The sequence below is a fragment of the Bufo bufo genome, chromosome 4, assembly GCF_905171765.1.
Source record: "Bufo bufo chromosome 4, aBufBuf1.1, whole genome shotgun sequence".
NCBI classification, from domain to species: Eukaryota; Metazoa; Chordata; class Amphibia; order Anura; family Bufonidae; genus Bufo; species Bufo bufo.
Genome location: NC_053392.1, coordinates 594,451,347 through 594,472,676, shown reverse-complemented (window position 1 = coordinate 594,472,676; position 21,330 = coordinate 594,451,347). Strand labels below are relative to the sequence as shown.

The window sequence follows — 21,330 nt, the reverse complement described above, 5'->3', positions numbered from 1 at the left end:
GGGTATCTGATACCTAAGTAGGCAGTACTGCCACATGCGACACTGTACCAACCTGCCCGGAAAAGCGAGGGCTAAATATAAAGTCCTCTGATCGGACAGGAAACCAGCGCTGCGCCACAAATCACTCACTCATAATAGCGCCATAAATCCATGGCATGATCAGCGGCGTGCGCATCACGAGTGACCTTCATATTATCAACACCCGACACGTGGACGGTTCTCACAATGAGGGATATAACTCCCCCCCTCAGCGGGGTCCGACCCAACGTGAAAACTAATCTGTAGAAAGTGATCGGCATTGACTGACAACATTAAAGGGGAATTCCGGCCTCAGCAAGTGACAGCATATCAGGATGTGACCTCAACTGCTGATAGGTGGGGGTTTGACTCCAGTGTAGTGCAACTGGGAAACACTAAGGCCCCTTTGTTGCTGTGACCCATAGGGGATCCATCAGTCGGAGGACCACTGGTAAATCCAAGCCATATGTTACCACAAGAAAAAAAGAACACTGCAAAAAACTGAGCAGGATAAGGCTACTTTCACACTGGCGTTTTAGCTTTCCGTTTGTGAGATCCGTTCAGGGCTGTCACAAGCGGTCCAAAACGGATCAGTTTTGCCCTAATGCATTCTGAATGGAAAAGGATCCGCTCAGAATGCATCAGTTTGCCTCTCATCCGTCTCCGTTCCGCTTTGGAGGCGGACACCAGAACACTGCTTGCAGCGTTTTGCTGTCCGCTTGACGAAACTGAGCCAAACGGCACAATATGGCACAATAGAAAACTGATCCATCTCCCATTGACTTTCAATGGAGTTCATGGCAGATCCGTCTTGGCTATGTTAAAGATAATAAAACGGATCCGTTCATGACGGATGCATGCGGTTGTATTATTGTAACGGATCAGTTTTTGCAGATCCTTGACTGATCCGCCCAAAACGCGAGTGTGAAAGTAGCCCTACTAAAAAGGTCCGGTCAGGGGATGAATGCTGGAAAGGTTACATGTTGCTGATCAACCACACCATGTGGGCCCCCATCCGCTATCCAGGGCCCCCATCCGCTACGCAGGGCCCACAGCTGTTTCTTCTGGCAGCATCTTATCTCCCCTGTAAACAAAAGGATCAGGCATGTTGAAATCCAGCAGCCCAATCCTTCATCTACCCGGTTCTCCTTTACTATCTTGCCCTTATCGAGACCTCCAACCAAAATAACTCTAAAAGGGGTATTCTGGTAGGTAAAAGTTTCCCCATATCGATAGGAAAGGGGATAACCATCAGATCTGTGTGGGTCCTACCGCTGGGACCCCCACCAATCAAGAGAACAGGGGTCCTGTACCCCCTGTGGGCCCCCTGCTGCTCCCCTAAAATGGCCGGAGCGGCCGGTCACACATGCGCACAGCCGCTCCATTCATTTCTATGGGAGCTCCGAAGATAGCCGAGTACATGGCTCCACTAACTCCCATAGAAATGAATGGAGCAGCTGTGCGCATGTGCGAGCGGCCGCTCTGGTCATTTCAGGGAGTAGCATGGGGCCTGCAGAGGGTACAGGGCCCCCATTCTCAGGATCAGTGGGGGTCCCAGCAGTAGGACCCCCACCGATCTGATAATCTTTTACCTACCAGAATACCCATTCTAATCGTCCTGAATTTTTAAGGATTTCTACATGGACATATAAAGCACAGAACCATCATGTACCCGTTCACAGGGGTCGCAATCATTTCCCATGTGATGTATATATATATATATATGCCACAATGTAAAGGGCGGCTGTGACGCTCCAAGTACTTCACAAACAAAAGCTTCTTGGCACAAATGTTGATTTTGAGCGTCCATTTTTATAGATGCCAACATTTCAGTTTGTTACCTCATTCCTGGGGTCAGTGAAAAGGCGTGTGCCTGGGAAGATATCTGCGCCAATACACTTTAACTGCATGGAAACCAGCGTGTCCGGTATATATATATATAATTGATTTTATAAACATGCAAAATTAACAGAAACAGGTCACTGGCTGCCAAGGGAGACCCCATTGTACTGCGCGACGCCAATGTGTCTAAATGCCTTCTGTCTGTCTATGGAATTAACGTAAGTTCACAAGACGCGCAGTCCGTTCCCAAAGAGACATTTCCAGGAAACGCTTCAACAGTAAAACTCAGCGCAATGGACATGACAGCTATTGGGATGTCACATCATGGCCAAAAGTGAATACAGACCCAGACCAGTCCCCCTGAATAAACCCAGACACTAGACAAGTCCACTAAATGAATACAGACCCCAGACCAGACCCCTCCTAAATAGACAGCGAACCAATCCCTCACAACTAATAAAGGGCACATGCCTGAGCCCCTGAATAAAAGGCAGACCCCAGACAAGATACCCCTATATAACTACAGAGAACAGACCCCCAAAATAAATACAGACCCCAAACCAGTCCCCCCTAAACGTATACAGATCACATAAACAACCCCTAGGCAATTGACCAGATTCCCTAAATAAAATACAGACCCTACACCAGACCCCCTAAACTAATACAGATCACACACCAAACCCCCCAAAATAAACACAGACACTAGTCCAGAGCACTAAATAAATACAGAGCCCAGACCAGACCCCCAAAATAAAGTTACCCTCCAAACTGGTCCCTATTAACTAATAAATGCTACATAACAGCCCCCACAAATACATGTAGACCCCAGACCAGACCCTCTAAGAAAATACAGACACCAGTCCAGACACCCCTACATAAATACAGAGGACAGACCCCCCAATATAAATACAGGCGCTAGACCAGACCCCCTGAACTAATACAGATCCCTTAACACCCCCCCCCCCCCCATGACACCAATCTAGACACCCCTACATAAACAGAGAACACCCCCCCCACCCCCGAAATAAATACAGGTACTAGACCAGATTCCCTAAATAAATACAGACCCCCTGAACTAATAAGATGACCCCCCCCCCCCCCATATCAGACAATATACCCCTATGTAATACAGAAAACAGACCCCACACCAGATACCATAAATTAATATAGACCCCTTAATCTGGGCCCCCAAAACAAATACAAAAACCAGATCAGACCCCCCTCTCCTCGTCCTGAATGCCCGGGTGACGCCACAGACAATGGCCTCCTGACGCCAGCTCCAGAGTCAGGATAATATCTGTGGTGTCGCCTTGAGGTTAAAAGGACGGCAGGAACGAGGCGTAATGAGTCATTAGTCAGGGTGCGACATCGAGGGAGACTTGACAGCTTGTACTGGAGACCCCCCCCCCATCTTCCAGGATCCTGGACAGGTATGGTACTGCGTGAGGAGATGGGCCTTCATAAATACATAGATAGGGCACAAAACCGCCACCATTTCATTAGTAAAGTCTCCCCCCGCATGTCCTTGGCCACATTTAGTTCATCCTCAGCCAAGGACGATCAACCCGTCATGCCTCTACCACTACAGACCAAGGTCAGGCTTCATCTTCTAACTAGGCCTCGTTTCCATGGAGACCACTAACATGCCAAAAAGCAGCCATATTTACTTACGCTTCCCGCCCAAAGGTCCGTCGATCTCCCCGTTAACTTGTGGTAGACATATATTATTTCATCCTTTTTAAAATTCACAAAACGGCAGTCCGGCCCCGTGAAGTCTTCTATGGCTTTACCCCTGCACATCAGTTCTGGGGAGAGAAAGACAGAGGGCGGTATATTAGTACATACACTGATCTATACGTGGACTGTTAGGAAGCATCCTCCTAATATCTGCAAGTTGGCCCTACAGTAAATGTTTGCAACCCATACTCTTACGCTAGGCCATACCCGAACCGCCATATTGTATGGAGCCACCATAAGACTTCATGGGGGCTTCACAGAAGCATTATATCTAGGACAGCACACAGAGGCCGAGAGGCTCCATATTAAGGAGGCCCCACAACACAGCCATATTACGGACCCATAACATGGCATCTACAGACCTCCATGGACCTATACCATGACTTCATATGTTCTGATACTGAGGGTTCTGGAGAACCCCTTTAAATCAGATGACACATTACACGTGGAACAAGGAAGGTAGAAGATACCAGCATCGGTAGGAGCATCTTCTGCACGGACAATCATTCCCATTAGTTCAATCACATTTCAGGGCACAGCCCCTTTACTGAAGAGTGTCCTCAGACTCAGTGGCCAGGACGTGTGGCCTCCACCATCTTGAGTACGCACAGGATAATTGAAGGAAATGAGGCTTATCTCGAGTCCTGCGCTCTGACAGCTCAGCTATCTCTCTACACAATCTATATGATCATAGGACTTTCACTCCTTGCGAGGACAAAGAACCAACAAGTGTAAACCGGACCCCCCCCTCCTTACTGCAGCGTGATAATGACCCCCACTCCAGCTCCACCGCAGTCATATGACAGCTAATTTGTGTGCGTGCCAATAATCAATATGGTGACAACTGTGTAGAAGTGATGTCGGGGCCACTTGCTGCTGCCAGACATGATGCTGCTATGGGTAGAATGTTACATTGCTGGACACGATCAGCTGCCATGGCCATTTGATGTCATTATGGACAGTCCTGTGGTCATGTGATGTCACTGTGGACGTGATGTCACAGCGCCGGCCACCACTGAGCCCTGTGGTGATGTGATGTCACTATGGACATAGTTTCACAGTGCCAGCCGCCATGGAGCACTTTGGTCATGTGACGTCACTATAGACATAATGTCACAGCGCCGGCCACTGAGCCTTGTGGTCATGTGATGTCACTATGTACACAATGTCACAGTGCCGGAAGCCACTGAACCCAGTGATCATGTGATGTCATTATGGACATCGCACCACTGAGCACTGTGATGTCACTACGGACATAGTGTCACAGCGCCGGCCACCACTGAGTCCTATGGTGTTGTGATGTCACTATGGACATACTGTCACAGCGCTAGCTGCCATGGAGCACTATGACGTCATTATGGACATAGTGTCACAGCGCCGGCCACCACTGAGTCTTATGGTTTTGTGATGTCACTATGGACATATTGTCAAAGCGCTAGCCGCCATGAAGCACTGTGGTCATGTGATGTCACTACGTACATAATGCCACAGTGCCGGACCCCTTTGAACCCAGTGATCATGTGACGTCATTATGGACATAGCATCACAGGGCCACAACATTTAATTTCCATCATCGCATCAAATGGCAAGTTTGTCACAAACTTTAAAAAAGTGGACAACTTTTTGGTGGTTTCTTATTGTTCAATTTTCTCTTTTAATAAATAGAGTCCATAGATAACCCCCCCTAAAATGTATCCGATGCTTCTCGGCCGCCATCATAGCAGAGGGGGTCACGTCAATATTAACCCCGACTCTTTGCCATGCAGAAAATATTTTGTATATGAACATGGTACCCTCATCTGAGGGGGGGAGGGGGAGTTAACTGTTTGGTGCAATTACACAAACAGACAACAATGCAATGTAAACAGAACAGGGCAATGACAGCCACCAGCTTACTGACGGTTTCCATTCCCTGCAATGTCCCAATAGTAATGACCACGATGGGTGAATGTTGTGATTATACCGCCATAGAGGCGCCGCTTATCAGCAGGAGACTTCATCATCAGGAGCCCCTCCAGCAACAGCAAACCTGGGACTGATCGGAGGCGGTAAGTGGCCCGACCGTGCACGGTGCCAAGTGGTATCTACAGCCATACAAGTACCAGACTCCAGCTGCCGGCCGTGGCCCTCCGCACCCCCCGGGGCCCCGCAGCCTCCCCGCTACTCACTGCTACATTCCGCGTCCGCGCAGCACTTGGTGTCGGAGAACCTCGGGTCCCGGGCAGAGCCGCTGCTGAGGAGGGGCTGCCATAGCAGGGCCAGGAGGTAGAGGTGGGCACCGGCTGCAGCCATGTCAGCAGCAGGGTGGCAGTGTCCTCCTGAGCATGGAGGGAAGGAGCATGAGCAGAGAGAGGCAGACACGTCAGCAGGAGACAGCACGGCAAGGACTGGGGGAGGAGGAGGAGACTGCTGGGGAGAGCTGGGAGCTCCAGGACTACAACCCCCACCATGCTGGAGGCTCGTGTGCAGGCAGCAACTACAAGGCCCAGCATGCAATCCATGTCTGGTACTGCTCCTGAAAGTTTATGATTGACACCGAATGCAGTGGTGGCTGGAGTGGTAGCACTAGAAGTCCCAGCATGCCCATCATCAGCCCCACGTCTTATAGAACAATGCACGTATTGTAGAACTAGAAGTCCCAGCATGCCCATCAGCTCCACGTCTTATAGAACAATGCACGTATTGTAGAACTAGAAGTCCCAGCATGCCCATCAGCTCCACGTCTTATAGAACAATGCACGGATTGTAGAACTAGAAGTCCCAGCATGCCCATCAGCTCCACGTCTTATAGAACAATGCACGGATTGTAGAACTATAAGACATGGAGCGGATAGGCATGCTGGGACTTCTAGTTCTACAATACCTGCAGCAAAGGAGCTGTAGTTCTAGAAGTCCCAGCATGCCCATCAGCTCCATGTGTTCTAGAACTACAACTCCTTTGCTGCACTATTGTAGAACTAGAAGTCCCAGCATGCCTAGCAGAGCTAGGGGTGTTATATGGAGCCTTTTGCAGGATGCTGACTACATGTCTTGTAGAACTACAAGTCCCAGCATGCCCCATTACCATAGATTTATTACTGGCAGGGTCTGATGGAGCCTTATGGGGAGAGCAGGAATACTGGACTATAAGACTCAGCATGCCCTGCCAGTGTACCAGGGGTGTTATGGTAGAGGGGTTGTAGAACTAACAGACCCAGCATATCCTCCCAGCTCATGTAACATCACAGGTCAATCCCTGACCTCCCCATGTATATGCCAGCATGGATTGGCAGAACATCACTGCTTATTTCAGTGGAGAAAGGGAGACAAGCAGTTGTCAGACTCCTGGCAGCTGCTTATCTCCCTGGGTTCTAGCATACCTGGGGCTCCATCTCCCTGACATGCACAGCCCGGAGGTTGGGATCTATTGCCACCATGTATGTTCTCTGCTGGCATTGTAACCTCTGGGCTCCGATCACAATAGAGCAGGTACCTGCCAAATCCTTTCTGCCCCAGAGGAGCACAATGTGATTATCGGACACCACAGATGTGTAGGGTGTCGGGGCCTCCAGGCAGACATTTCCATGGACGTCCCCTCGTGCCCACAGGTGCACCCTGGAGAGTCATAGCTGCTAGTTATGTATTTTCCCACAAATTACATTTATCACTTACCTACAGATAAGGCCTCTTGCACACGAAAAAACATTTCTTCAGTTTACATACCGTTTTTTGCGTACCGTATACGGAACCATTCATTTCAATGGATCCGCAAAAAAAACGAAAAGTACTCCGTATGCCTTCCGTTTCCGTATTTCCGTTGTTATGTTCAAAGATAGAACATGTCCTATTAGAGTCCATTCACACGTCCGTAGTGCATTGCGGATCCGCAATACACCCGGCCGGCACCCCCATACAACTGCCTATTCTTGTCCGCAATTGCGGACAAGAATAGGATATGTTCTATTTTTTTCCAGAGCCGCGGACCGGAAGATCGGGGCCGTGCTCCGGAAATGAGGATGTGGACAGCACACTGTGTGCTGTCCGCATCTCTTCCGGCCCCATAGAGAATGAATGGATCCGCACCCGTTCCGCAATTTGCGGAACGGGTGCGGACCCGTTCTACGGACGTGTGAATGGGCCCTTATTGTCCGCATAACGGACAAGGATAGGACTGTTCTATTAGAGGCCAGCTGTTCTGTTCCGCAAAAATCTGAATGCACACGGACGTCATCCGTATTTTTTGTGGATCTGTTTTTTGTGGACTGCAAAATACTGAAAAAGCCATACGGTCGTGTGCAAGAGGCCTAAATGTATAGCCCCCAGTTATTACTAGAATGGGGCCCCATTACCCCCGATCCACCACACTGCATGACTGCACGTGTGCTGCTGCGCCATTCAACATCTGTGGGTTATGTGTTGCGCTGTTTCCATCAGTTGGTCTGTATTTGTAGGGGTCCAGCAGTGGGGCCCCCAGTGATCATACATGTATCACCTATCCTAGTGGGACCCCTTTAAACATTAAAGGGGTTATCCGATATTTAAAATATTACTTAACGGCGCTCCGGATCCCTGCACGGCCACCGCTGCATCTCCCCGTCGCTCGGATAAAAACGTCCAGAGATAGGGGGAGAGACAGGGATCCGGAGCAACGAGGGTGCCGGGCATTGGTGGGGGGGGGGGTGGGTTTAGATATCGGATAACCCATTAAATGGCTTTTCCGATCTCAACATGTCGGATAGGTGTAGGTCCTACAACTGTCTCCAGAAAGTGAAGGAGAGCGTACTGCGCATGCGCCATATCCTCTCCATTCGCTGCTATGAGCCTTCCGAAAATAGACGAGCGAGTGCTCAGCTTTTTTTGGAAGTGGAGGGGGGCTGCGCAGGCGCGGCTGCTCTCCCTTTGCTTCAGGAGTACCATTCTGGAGAAAGGAGCGAGTCCCAGAGGTGGGACCGACACCTGTCTGACATTTATGGCTTAGTCCTAGGGATATGTCACAAATATTGTGATGGGAAAAGCCCGTTCTTAGGCCCCTTTCACACAAGCGAGTTTTCCGCGCGGGTGCAATGCATGATGCGAAAGCATTGCGCCTGCACGGAATCCGGACCCATTCATTTTAAATGGGTCTGTGTACATGAGTGATGTTTTTCGCACATCAGTTCTGCGTTGCGTGAAAATCGCAGCATGTTCTATATTCTGCGTTTTTCACGCAGCCCTGATCCCATAGAAGTGAATGGGGCTTCCGTGAAAAACGCATTGTATCCGCAAGCAGGTGCAGATGCGGTGCGATTTTCACTGATGGTTGCTAAGAGATGTTGTTTGTAAACCTTCAGTTTTTATCACGTGCGTGAAAAACGCATCAATACGCATTTCACCCGCGCGATAAAAACGGAACCACTGAACGCAATCGCAGACCAAACTGACTGCAATTGCTTGCGAAATGGTGCGAGTTTTCCCGAACGCATGCGGACCTAATCCGTATCGTTCGTCTGCCAGGGGCCTTAGTGTAGGCCATCAATGTGTGATCACCGAAGGTTATCCCCCAGTACAGGCCCCGAGTATCTGATCGGTGGACATCCAACACCCTGCCGATCGACTCTTCCCGAGTAGGTCCTGCATGAAACTAGGCGCTAGGATGGAGCTGGTTACCATTCACTTCAATGGAATCAACGCTGCAGTAACCAGTTCTGTCCACTACACAATGGACGGCGCTGTAATTCTAGTGCCAATGCTCCTGCAGAACTCCTAATTGGTGGGGGTGAAGGGTGTCGGATCCCCACCAATCAGATATTGATGGCCTGTACCGAGGATCAAAATCCTGAACAATCCCTTTAAAGGTTACTTAAAGGGGGTTTTCTCTTCTATGCCATCTATTGAAAACTCTATCCCCTATCCTAGCAGAGCAATGTAGAAGTGAAACAAGTGCTGGTGTCACCACATCAACCAATCACATTCCAGCTTTCATATTTCTATTGCTGTTTTGGAAAAATAAGCAGCCATATGATTGGTCACTTGGCAGCCTCCTTGACACAACCCATGAGCCCCCTCTTCTGTGTATGAAGAGTATGTATTACACAACCATTATCTCATTGGGCATTCAATGGTCGTGGATTTGTATGCAAAACGTAAACTTTTTAATCGAATTCTACAGGGAAGGTAAGAAAACTTCAATTCCCAGGATGCTTTTCGGCAGCATGATGACTCAGTAGACCGGAAGTGCGTCACTCGGCCGCGCTGCTACAGTCTATCTAGTGATATCCTAAAAAGGTGCTCAGGGAGGTCACGACTTCCTGGTTCCTGCCAGCCACAAGATGGCGGTGTAGACCGGAAGTAGCGTGTTTTTGCTGTTTATTAGCAGCTGATGGGGACGGGTGAGTTCTGTTCAGTGAAGCTCAGCTCTGATTGCTGCACGGACGTGGCGGCTGGGCGGTCTGAAGGTATCATGGCATGGAGTAGATTGTGTGTGTCTGGACATGTGGCGTGCACTTGTACAGCACTATGTTATGTGTTTTCAGATGTCAGTGAGATTTGCTGTGGAAAATGTGCAACAAGAATTGAGTTATTATGGAGCTGCACTATCCTCCTGAGCGCGTGCAGCGGCTGGAAGACAGGAGCGCGAGGAAGAGGAGCCGCCGCGTTCTAGGTAAGTATTGTAGTATGTAGTTACGCCTGCCGTGATGATTTAAGTTTTGATTGGGGGGGGGGGGGGGGGTCTTTGAGCTGATCTGAGGTCGGATGGAGTCTAAAATTAGCTGGTCAAGTAAAATGCAACATTCATTAAATAGGTGGCTGACAAAAAAGGGGCGGGTCAGTTGGCGGAGTTAAGGGGGGGCGCAAAATTAGCTATTGCCTAGGGTGGCAAAAATCCTTGCACCAGCCCTGGGGGTCGTTTATCACTTCTTTGATGACCAAGAAGGACCTTTGGTGACGTCACTGCGCTCATCACAATATAGAGCATGCTGCGATTTTCATGCAACGCACAAGCGGAGCGGGCGCCATCTTTAACCACCTCCGGACTGCCTAACGCAGATTCGCGTTCTGGAGGTGGCAGCCCTGCGCAGAGTCACGCATAATCTCGCGCGAGCCGAGACTTCCTGTGAACGCGCGCACAGGAACGGAAGGTAAGAGAGTTGATCTCCAGCCTGCCAGCAGCGATCGTTCGCTGGCAGGCTGGAGATGTGATTTTTTTAACCCCTAACAGGTATATTAGACGCTGTTTTGATAACCGCGTCTAATATACCTGCTACCTGGTCCTCTGGTGGTCCCCTTTGTTTGGATCGACCACCAGAGGACACAGGTAGCTCAGTAAAGTAGCACCAAGCACCACTACACTACACTACACCCCCCCGTCACTTATTAACCCCTTATTAGCCCCTGATCACCCCATATAGACTTCCTGATCACCCCCCTGTCATTGATTACCCCCCTGTAAAGCTCCATTCAGATGTCCGCATGATTTTTACGGATCCACTGATAGATGGATCGGATCCGCAAAACGCATACGGGCGTCTGAATGAAGCCTTACAGGGGCGTGATCAATGACTGTGGTTATCACCCCATATAGACTCCCTGATTACCCCCCTGTCATTGATTACCCCCCTGTCATTGATCAACCCCCTGTAAAGCTCCATTCAGATGTCCGCATGATTTTTACGGATCCACTGATAGATGGATCGGATCCGCAAAACGCATACGGGCGTCTGAATGAAGCCTTACAGGGGCGTGATCAATGACTGTGGTGATCACCCCATATAGACTCCCTGATCACCCCCCTGTCATTGATCACCACCCCTGTCATTGATCACCACCCCTGTCATTGATCACCACCCCTGTCATTGATCACCACCCCTGTCATTGATCACCACCCCTGTCATTGATCACCACCCCTGTCATTGATCACCACCCCTGTCATTGATCACCACCCCTGTCATTGATCACCACCCCTGTCATTGATCACCACCCCTGTCATTGATCACCACCCCTGTCATTGATCACCACCCCTGTCATTGATCACCACCCCTGTCATTGATCACCACCCCTGTCATTGATCACCACCCCTGTCATTGATCACCACCCCTGTCATTGATCACCACCCCTGTCATTGATCACCACCCCTGTCATTGATCACCACCCCTGTCATTGCTCACCACCCCTGTCATTGATCACCACCCCTGTCATTGATCACCACCCCTGTCATTGATCACCACCCCTGTCATTGATCACCACCCCTGTCATTGATCACCACCCCTGTCATTGATCACCACCCCTGTCATTGATCACCACCCCTGTCATTGATCACCACCCCTGTCATTGATCACCACCCCTGTCATTGATCACCACCCCTGTCATTGATCACCACCCCTGTCATTGATCACCACCCCTGTCATTGATCACCACCCCTGTCATTGATCACCACCCCTGTCATTGATCACCACCCCTGTCATTGATCACCCACCCCTGTCATTGATCACCCACCCCTGTCATTGATCACCCCCCCCTGTCATTGATCACCCCCCCGTAAGGCTCCATTCAGACATTTTTTTGGCCCAAGTTAGCGGAATTATATTTTTTTTTTTTCTTACAAAGTCTCATATTCCACTAACTTGTGTCAAAAAATAAAATCTCACATGAACTCACCATACCCCTCACGGAATCCAAATGCGTAAAATTTTTTAGACATTTATATTCCAGACTTCTTCTCACGCTTTAGGGCCCCTAGAATGCCAGGGCAGTATAAATACCCCACATGTGACCCCATTTCGGAAAGAAGACACCCCCGGGTATTCCGTGAGGGGCATATTGAGTCCATGAAAGATTGAAATTTTTGTCCCAAGTTAGCGGAAAGGGAGACTTTGTGAGAAAAAAAAAAAATCAATTTCCGCTAACTTGTGCCAAAAAACAAAAATTTCTATGAACTCGCCATGCCCCTCATTGAATACCTTGGGGTGTCTTCTTTCCAAAATGGGGTCACATGTGGGGTATTTATACTGCCCTGGCATTCTAGGGGCCCCAAAGCGTGAGAAGAAGTCTGGTATCCAAATGTCTAAAAATGCCCTCATAAAAGGAATTTGGGCACCTTTGCGCATCTAGGCTGCAAAAAAGTGTCACACATCTGGTATCTCCGTATTCAGGAGAAGGTGGGGAATGTGTTTTGGGGTGTTTTTTTACATATACCCATGCTGGGTGAGATAAATATCTTGGTCAAATGCCAACTTTGTATAAAAAAAATGGGAAAAGTTGTCTTTTGCCAAGATATTTCTCTCACCCAGCATGGGTATATGTAAAATGACACCCCAAAACACATTCCCCAACTGCTCCTGAATACGGAGATACCAGATGTGTGACACTTTTTTGCAGCCTAGGTGGGCAAAGGGGCCCATATTCCAAAGAGCACCTTTAGGATTTCACAGGTCATTTACCTACTTACCACACATTAGGGCCCCTGGAAAATGCCAGGGCAGTATAACTACCCCACAAGTGACCCCATTTTGGAAAGAAGACACCCCAAGGTATTTCGTGATGGGCATAGTGAGTTCATAGAACTTTTTATTTTTTGTCACAAGTTAGTGGAATATGAGACTTTGTAAGAAAAAAAAAATAAAAAAATCATCATTTTCCGCTAACTTGTGACAAAAAATAAAAAGTTCTATGAACTCCCTATGCCCATCAGCGAATACCTTAGGGTGTGTACTTTCCGAAATGGGGTCATTTGTGGGGTGTTTGTACTGTCTGGCCATTGTAGAACCTCAGGAAACATGACAGGTGCTCAGAAAGTCAGAGCTGCTTCAAAAAGCGGAAATTCACATTTTTGTACCATAGTTTGTAAACGCTATAACTTTTACCCAAACCATTTTTTTTTTTTACCCAAACATTTTTTTTTTTTATCAAAGACATGTAGAACAATAAATTTAGAGCAAAATTTATATATGGATGTCGTTTTTTTTTGCAAAATTTTACAACTGAAAGTGAAAAATGTCATTTTTTTGCAAAAAAATCGTTAAATTTCGATTAATAACAAAAAAAGTAAAAATGTCAGCAGCAATGAAATACCACCAAATGAAAGCTCTATTAGTGAGAAGAAAAGGAGGTAAAATTCATTTGGGTGGTAAGTTGCATGACCGAGCAATAAACGGTGAAAGTAGTGTAGTGCAGAAGTGTAAAAAGTGGCCTGGTCTTTCAGGGTGTTTAAGCACTGGGGGCTGAAGTGGATAAACACCCTCCAAGCGCTGTACATGTGAAAGGGTTAAAGGCTAGGTACACCTTTTTGGAGGTAATTTCTGTTTATAATTGGATTTTACTCATTTTTGGCTATATCATATTTTCAATGGTCCTTTGTTAAAATAATATTGAGCCGTTCTGTCACAAATGGTTTACTGCCTTTCTAACTGTGTGACTGGTACTTTCGCTTTGTGCCGTCATCTAATACATTTTCTCTCTAAACTACTGAGAGTCATAAACGCTTATTTAAGCTGCATTCTTAGGCCTCATGCACACGACCGTTGTTCGGGTCCGCATCCGAGCCGCAAAAAAACGGCGGCTCCGGTGCGGACCCATTCACTTCAATGGGGTCGCAAAAGATGCGGACAGCACTCAGTGTGCTGTCCACATCCGTTGCTCCGTTCCGTGGCCCCGTTTTGCGGACAAGAATAGGCATTTCTACAAAGGGCTGCCCGTTCCGTTCCGCAAATTGCGGAAGGCACACGGGCGGCTTCTGTTTTTTTTTTTTGCGGATCCGCGGTTTTCCGGACCGCAAAAAACGGAACGGTCGTGTGCATCATGCCTTATCAGTAAGATAAAAACTGGGCTATAATGAATGTTTATGATGTCAGAGATAAGGAGGCTGTAAGCTCCACCAACTGACGGAAAAAAGAGAGAATCCACAGAGGAAAGGGCTCTATATTTTTAATAAAAGACCAATTGAAAAAAAGATTTTTAGCTCAAAATGAGTACAATGCAGTAATGGAAAAAAAATTGCCCCCAAATTTTTATTAACCCCTTCGGGACACCGCACATTTGTATAAAAAAATAGCTTTTTTGCCCAACTGCATTCTGTGAGCGTTTATTTGATTTGTTGGCGTTTTCTGTGGCGTAATTTCCACCCTTTGTGTTCTCTTTTCTTCTGACAATGAGTCATTATCTTGTATGAGTTGTCGGGATTAGCCTTCTGGGTAGATGTGTGTGAATTTATGGGCATGATCATAAGACGTTTCTCCTCTGGAGTATTAGCCGGGATTCTGCACCTAAATTCCACAGGTGTCTGCCTCTCATTAATTAACACTGCGCCCGTTCCTTTCTTGGTGCAGAGTCCGGACAGACGGCGCTGGTTCTAGACTCACGATTTTCTTCCATCCAGGCCTTATGCACATGACCGTATGTATTTTGCTTTCTTCAAAAAATACGGATGACGTCCGTGTGCATTCCGTATTTTGCGGAACGGAACAGCCGGCCCTTAATAGAACAGTCCTATCCTTCTCCGTAATGCGGACAATAATAAGACGTGTTCTATTTTTTTGCGGAATGGAAATGCTAACATACGGAAACGGAATGCACATGAAGTAACTTCAGTTTTTTTTGTGGACCCATTGAAATGAATGGTTCCGTATACGGTCTGCAAAAAAAAAATTTTGAACGGTCACTGAAAGAAAATACGTTCGTGTGCATGAGCCGTCAGTGTTAAACTGCGAGCGGGTCCACGGCATTCAAAGTGAAAAACTGTGGTAGAAACCGCGACAGATTTTGCAGAGGCGCGAGATCTGCTGTGTGACCATAACACAAAATTCCACATAGTTCCGTAACAGGAGTGTTAATTTCTTATTATTTTAGTGGTTTGGTTTTCCAGTGCGTGCCCGCGGGGAGTGGCGCTGATCCAGCAGGCTGTTCCGGTCGGATCCGATGCTGCTGGAGTGCCATTCAGTCCCATTAACTGTAATGCGCGCAGCGGTTTGTGTCCGGCCCATTCCTGGCATCCTATGCCGGAAGTCTGTGCCCGCAGTCTGAAACAGGCCTTACCCTTTCACTGGCACTTATTATGTGAATTGGCAATTTAAAGTACAGCAACTGTCTATGTAAAGGGGTTCTCCCATGAATAATGTAAACGATGAAAATCAGACCTCATATAGGACATGATGATCTCTCTCTAACAAAGCTAGAACCAGCCCTGGACCTCACATGGATCCAGAGATCTCCCCATACATTGCTCTGCTAGATTTATATCAAGTGGGCGGCTCGAGGGGCGTGTCCTTTCTTCTGCAGCTCAGGGGGCGTGTCCATGCTCTCCCTATCACAGCTCAGGATATAATAAAGATATCGCCACATTTATGTAATTGGAGCTTCCCCGGTAATCCGCCTCCAGCAGCTTACTCTCCAGGGCCTCCCTACATCACACTTATGGGTTCCTTCCATCAGTCCGAAACATAATGGCGGTATGGGGGACAAGGATGTCCTCTGACTGTCAAACAGCCTAAAGACTGGTTTCCATCCTCTTCTTGGTCATCCTGCTTTCCGATTGGGTTGCTCCCTTTTCCTTCTCTGCCCATATATGGACAGTGATGTCACTGGCTACACGGACGCTCCAGTGATATGACCGTATATGGACAGTGATGTCACTGGCTACACGGACGCTCCAGTGATATGACCGTATATGGACAGTGATGTCACTGGCTACACGGACGCTCCAGTGATATGACCGTATATGGACAGTGATGTCACTGGCTACACGGACGCTCCAGTGATATGACCGTATATGGACAGTGATGTCACTGGCTACAAGGACGCTCCAGTGATATGACCGTATATTGACAGTGATGTCACTGGCTACACGGACGCTCCAGTGATATGACCGTATATGGACAGTGATGTCACTGGCTACACGGACGCTCCAGTGATATGACCGTATATGGACAGTGATGTCACTGGCTACACGGACGCTCCAGTGATATGACCGTATATGGACAGTGATGTCACTGGCTACACGGACGCTCCAGTGATATGACCGTATATGGACAGTGATGTCACTGGCTACACGGACGCTCCAGTGATATGACCGTATATGGACAGTGATGTCACTGGCTACACGGACGCTCCAGTGATATGACCGTATATGGACAGTGATGTCACTGGCTACACGGACGCTCCAGTGATCTGACCGTATATGGACAGTGATGTCACTGGCTACACGGACGCTCCAGTGATATCTCGCTAATGAATCCATATGGACACGTTTAGCATGTAGAAATGGTGCAAAAAGGAGAAAATTAATTTAAGGAGCTGGTCTGGAGTTTGATTCTTTTGCTTTCTTCCTCTGCTTACGTGGCTGGTAATGTGGCACTTGTGTCTGTGCTTCCCCCCCCCAATTCTCTAGATTTCATTCCTGGGAGAAGCGCGTCACAGAGGAGCGGCCAGTCCGCGGAATCTGAAAATGAGCAGACTACGTCAGGGCGGACCACCGCACAGTCAGCGACAGAGTCCGATGATGGTGGGTACTGCTGGGCTAATGCATCTCATCAGATAAGAATAGGATGGACCGTGGATGCTGGTGTTGGGCAGATGTGACGTCACAGGCCAAGGAAGAGGCTTAAAGGGGTATTCCTGTTTATATTATATTATACCCTGTCCACAGCATAGTTCATAACTATTTGATCACTGGGGGTCCTACTATCTTTCATGAGAACGGAGGCCCCGTACCCCCATGGTGCCCCCGTGTGGCTGCTCCATTTATTTCTATGGGACTTATGGAGATAGACGCTGTACTTGGCTATCACCAGAACTCCCATAGAAATGAATGGTGTGGCTGAGCACATGCCCGATCGTCCGCTCAGTTAATTTTTGGGGGCTCGATGGGGTACAGGTCATGATCGGTGTAGGACCCCCAGCAATCAAATAGTTATCCCCTTTTATAGATGCTATCAAAAGATTGCTTGTCACAGCCCCCTAGTGGGACTAGTTAAATGGTTAAAAACAAGTTAAATAACATTTTATTAAATTGAAAAAGTGAAAAAAAATTATAATGCACCTTTATGAACCCCACAATGTTACTAATAAAAAGTACAAGTCGTTCTACAAAAATAAAGCTCTCGCACATCTCTGTAAAGAGAAAAGTGAAAAAGATCTGGGACTCGGGATGCGGCCATGCAAAAAAGGGTTTATATTGTGTAAAAGTAGTAAACTAAACTGTCACTGGTAACAAATATCATAAAATAGTTCATCTTTACTATCGAAGGTAGTAGCTAAAATACAAACCTATAGGTAGGACATAAAGTCCACAAAAGGGTCAAAATAATTCAATATTGGAAATGGTAAAAAAAGAGTTGTTCCATACATGGAAATCAATATGGAAGCATCACCTCCACAAATAACTATCACAGTAAAATACAGACCCAGAATCAGCCGCCATGTACTATAACACTGGTTTTGTGTTGCTTCCTCAGGGGGATAACAAGACGGACCTTACACTCCTTAAAGGGGTCCTCTCACTTCAGCAAGTGGCATTTATCATGTAGAGAAAGTGAATACAAGGCACTTACTAATGTATTGCGATTGTCCATATCGCCTCCTTTGCTGGCTTAATTCATTTTTCCATCACATTATACACCGCTCGTTTCCCTGGTTACGACCACGCAGCAATCCAGCAGTGGTGGTCGTGCTTGCACATCATAGGAAAAAGCACTAGCCTATGTGCGCTCCGACGGTCCTGGCCTCCAGAGAGACTGGTGCGTTTTTTTTAGTTTTTTTTCTAGAATGTGCAAGCACGACCACCGCTGCTGGATTACCGGGTGGTTGTAACCAGGGAAACGAGCAGTGTATAATGAGATGGAAAAATGAATTAAGCCAGCAAAGGAGGCGATATGGACAATCGCAATACATTAGTAAGTGCCTTGTATTCACTTTCTCTACATGATAAATGCCATTTGCTGAAGTGAGAGGACCCCTTTAAGGTAAAATGAAACATACGCCAGTAGAACTTTGATTGGACATAACGAGTCCTCAAGGAGTGTAAGGTCCGTCTTGTTATCCCCCTGAGGAAGCGACACGAAACCAGTGTTAATAGTACATGGCGGCTGATTCTGGGTCTGTATTTTACTGTGATGCTTTCATATTGCTTTCCATGTACGAATTTGTAAACTTAGGACAGCGGTTGATGAGTGCGGATCCAACCCCCTATTTCAGCAGAATAAGGCTTATTGCACACGACCGTATGGCTTTTTCAGTGGTTTGCGATCCGTTTTTCACGGATCCGTTGTTCCGTTTTTTGTTTCCGTTGTGTTTCCGTTTCTGTTCCGTTTTTCCGTTCCGTTTTTCCGTATGGCATATACAGTATACAGTAATTACATAGATAAAATTGGGCTGGGCATAACATTTTCAATAGATGGTTCAGCAAAAAACGGAACGGAAACAGAAGACATACGGATGCATTTCCGTATGTGTTCCGTTTTTTTGCGGACCCATTGACTTGAATGGAGCCACGGACTGTGATTTGCGGGCAATAATAGGACATGTTCTATGTTAAAACGGAACGGAAAAACGGAAATACAGAAACGGAATGCATACGGAGTACATTCCGTTTTTTTTGCGGACCCATTGAAATGAATGGTTCCGTATACGGACCGTATACGGAACGCAAAAAACGTCCAGTAAACGGGAAAAAAAAACGTCCGTGTGCAATAGGCCTAAAGCAGCATTATGCCCATTTTACTGCATTACCCAGCAGAGTGGGGTCCATACGAGTATGGTACTGCAGTAGTATCCAACAGGGCACCACGCCTAGGGGCTCCGTGCCAGGCTCCTTAGTGAAGGGGCCATAACGCTCCAGCAAGATTCACTACTCTTCGTTCTGGGTATCATGGAGGTCTGAAAAGTTGGATCCTCACTGATTCTACAAGGATGATAACCCATGTAGTATCCTGGAACGCCCCTTTAATTGCCAGCGAAGCAGTCATGGAAATGTGCAGGGGTCACTGGCATGGGTGTGCATGATACCAGGTTACAAACCCCGCTTGGCCTGATCCTGCAGCCCTGCGCTACGCCTCTCGCTCTATAGCTTCCTGATTAACCATAGATGGTAAAAGAGGAAACCTATTGGAGAGCAGCATAGCTCTACCTAGGAGCTGCGTACACAAAACGCCAAGAGAGGCGACACTGGCGCCATAGATAATTGATTGTTCTTCTCCCAATCTAGATGCTGAAATGGCCATTGAAGAAGCTGAGGAGTATGGGATCGCTCTTCCAGAGAAGCGGACACCTGAATGTAAGTCATATAAGTGAAGGGTACTCCCCCCGCTACATCTGTCTGATATTAGACTGGTCTCACACTCGGACGATCAAAAAGGCCAATTTACACTAGCCAGTAATTGCTGCAGTTTACTCTTTGAGCAATTCTAGAGCTAACAGGCCAGGAAACTCTAGATTGGTTTTGAGGATCGGCCTAATACCATTACCACTAATTAAACTGCTGACTATTAATTGGTTGTTTCTAGAGCTGCTCCGAGTAAATATAAATGCATACGAAATGCATATATTTTTTTTTGTTTTATTAGTTTGAGCTATTTTTCTAGTACAAAACTCCAAATCCTGTCCATAATCGGTTACATAATAAAGTTGCAGCTGCCTGCTGCCACCACCAGGGGGAGCTCACTGCATAAGTCTATGCTTTGACCTCAACAGTAACAGGGTATGAAGTGAGGTCCCTCTAGTGGTGGCTGCAGGCAGAATCTTATCTAACTTTATTCTGGAGTTTGGACATTTCGCTTCTGACATTTTGGGGGAGCCCTTTGTTAGTCATAAGAGAATGCCTAAATAAAAAAAATACTATAATAATCAAAATATTTCTCAAGTGGAGAAATGGATGGTTGGTGTTGTCCCAGCGATCGGACACCCATGCCCTGGCCTGTGGATGAAGTGTGCAGAAGAAATGTCTGCAATCTCTGTGTCTTGCCCACTTTATAGCAAACGTGTCCTTTGTGTCTGATTTCCTCCCATTTACATAAGATTGTGGAAGACCCCGGAAGGGCCGTCACGTGTCAGCCGATCTGTGCCTCCAGTTCATCTGCGAAGCCATGTGTAAGAATGAATGGGAGAGAGCGGCGGGACTCCTCGCCAGTTATTTCCAGACTCTCGTGGATCGAAACACCGATAGACTGACAACTGCCGCTGAGGTGACTGACTTCGTTTTTTTTTTTTTTCTTTTAAAGGGTTCTGTGCCTTGAATAATATTCAGCAGTTTTCAAACCAGTCCCTGGATCTGAATACTTTTGTAATCGCATGTAATTATCCATATAGCGCCACCCGCGGTTTGTTCTTTTTCTCTGTTCTTCTCACCGAGAATGTACGCACATGCTCAGTTCTATCCTTCAACTCCTTCAACTCCTTCAACTGCAACAGAAAGGACATGCCCACTGAGCTGCCAGCTTGAAACAAATCTAGCAGAGAAATGAATGTGGAGATCTCTGGGTCCATGTGAGGTACAGGGCTGGTTCTAGCTTTGTTAGAAAGAGGGTGTCATGTACTAGATTATGTATGATTTTCATTTTTACATTAATCATGGGAGAACCCCTTTTAAAAAGGACCTTTCATCTGGCAAAACATTGTGAACTAAGTGTCGTGATCTGTACAGCGGCGCCCAGGGATCTCACTGCACTTACTATTATCCCTGGGCGCCGCTCCGTTCTCCCGCTATGCCCTCCGGTATGTTCGGTCACTTAGTTATAGTAGGAGGAGAGTTAGGGGACTTGGTTATAGTAGGCGGAGACTGCCCTTGTTCTC

The 21,330-nt window shown here is 47.3% G+C and overlaps 2 protein-coding genes across 8 annotated transcripts in view; one reads left to right on the top strand and one right to left on the bottom strand.

Annotated features, from left to right (window-relative positions):
- Window positions 1-5,898, bottom strand: part of MIA3 (MIA SH3 domain ER export factor 3) — an 87,184-nt gene extending 81,286 nt beyond the window's left edge. For both annotated transcript variants that reach the window (XM_040430469.1, XM_040430470.1), the window contains exons 1-2: window positions 5,766-5,898; window positions 3,532-3,665 (exon numbers count right to left, since the gene is read on the bottom strand). In XM_040430469.1, coding sequence (XP_040286403.1) covers window positions 3,532-3,665; window positions 5,766-5,889 — 258 coding nt within the window. In that variant the 5' untranslated portion in view covers window positions 5,890-5,898. The remainder of the gene's footprint in view (window positions 1-3,531; window positions 3,666-5,765) is intronic.
- Window positions 5,581-21,330, top strand: part of TAF1A (TATA-box binding protein associated factor, RNA polymerase I subunit A) — a 42,867-nt gene continuing 27,117 nt past the window's right edge. Inside the window, exons 1-5 of one of the 6 annotated variants that reach the window (XM_040430472.1) lie at window positions 9,946-10,010; window positions 10,089-10,216; window positions 16,934-17,047; window positions 19,748-19,816; window positions 20,557-20,723. In XM_040430472.1, the coding sequence (XP_040286406.1) occupies window positions 10,138-10,216; window positions 16,934-17,047; window positions 19,748-19,816; window positions 20,557-20,723 (429 nt within the window). In that variant the 5' untranslated portion in view covers window positions 9,946-10,010; window positions 10,089-10,137. The other 5 variants (XM_040430475.1, XM_040430471.1, XM_040430476.1 and 2 more) reach the window with 5 other exon arrangements.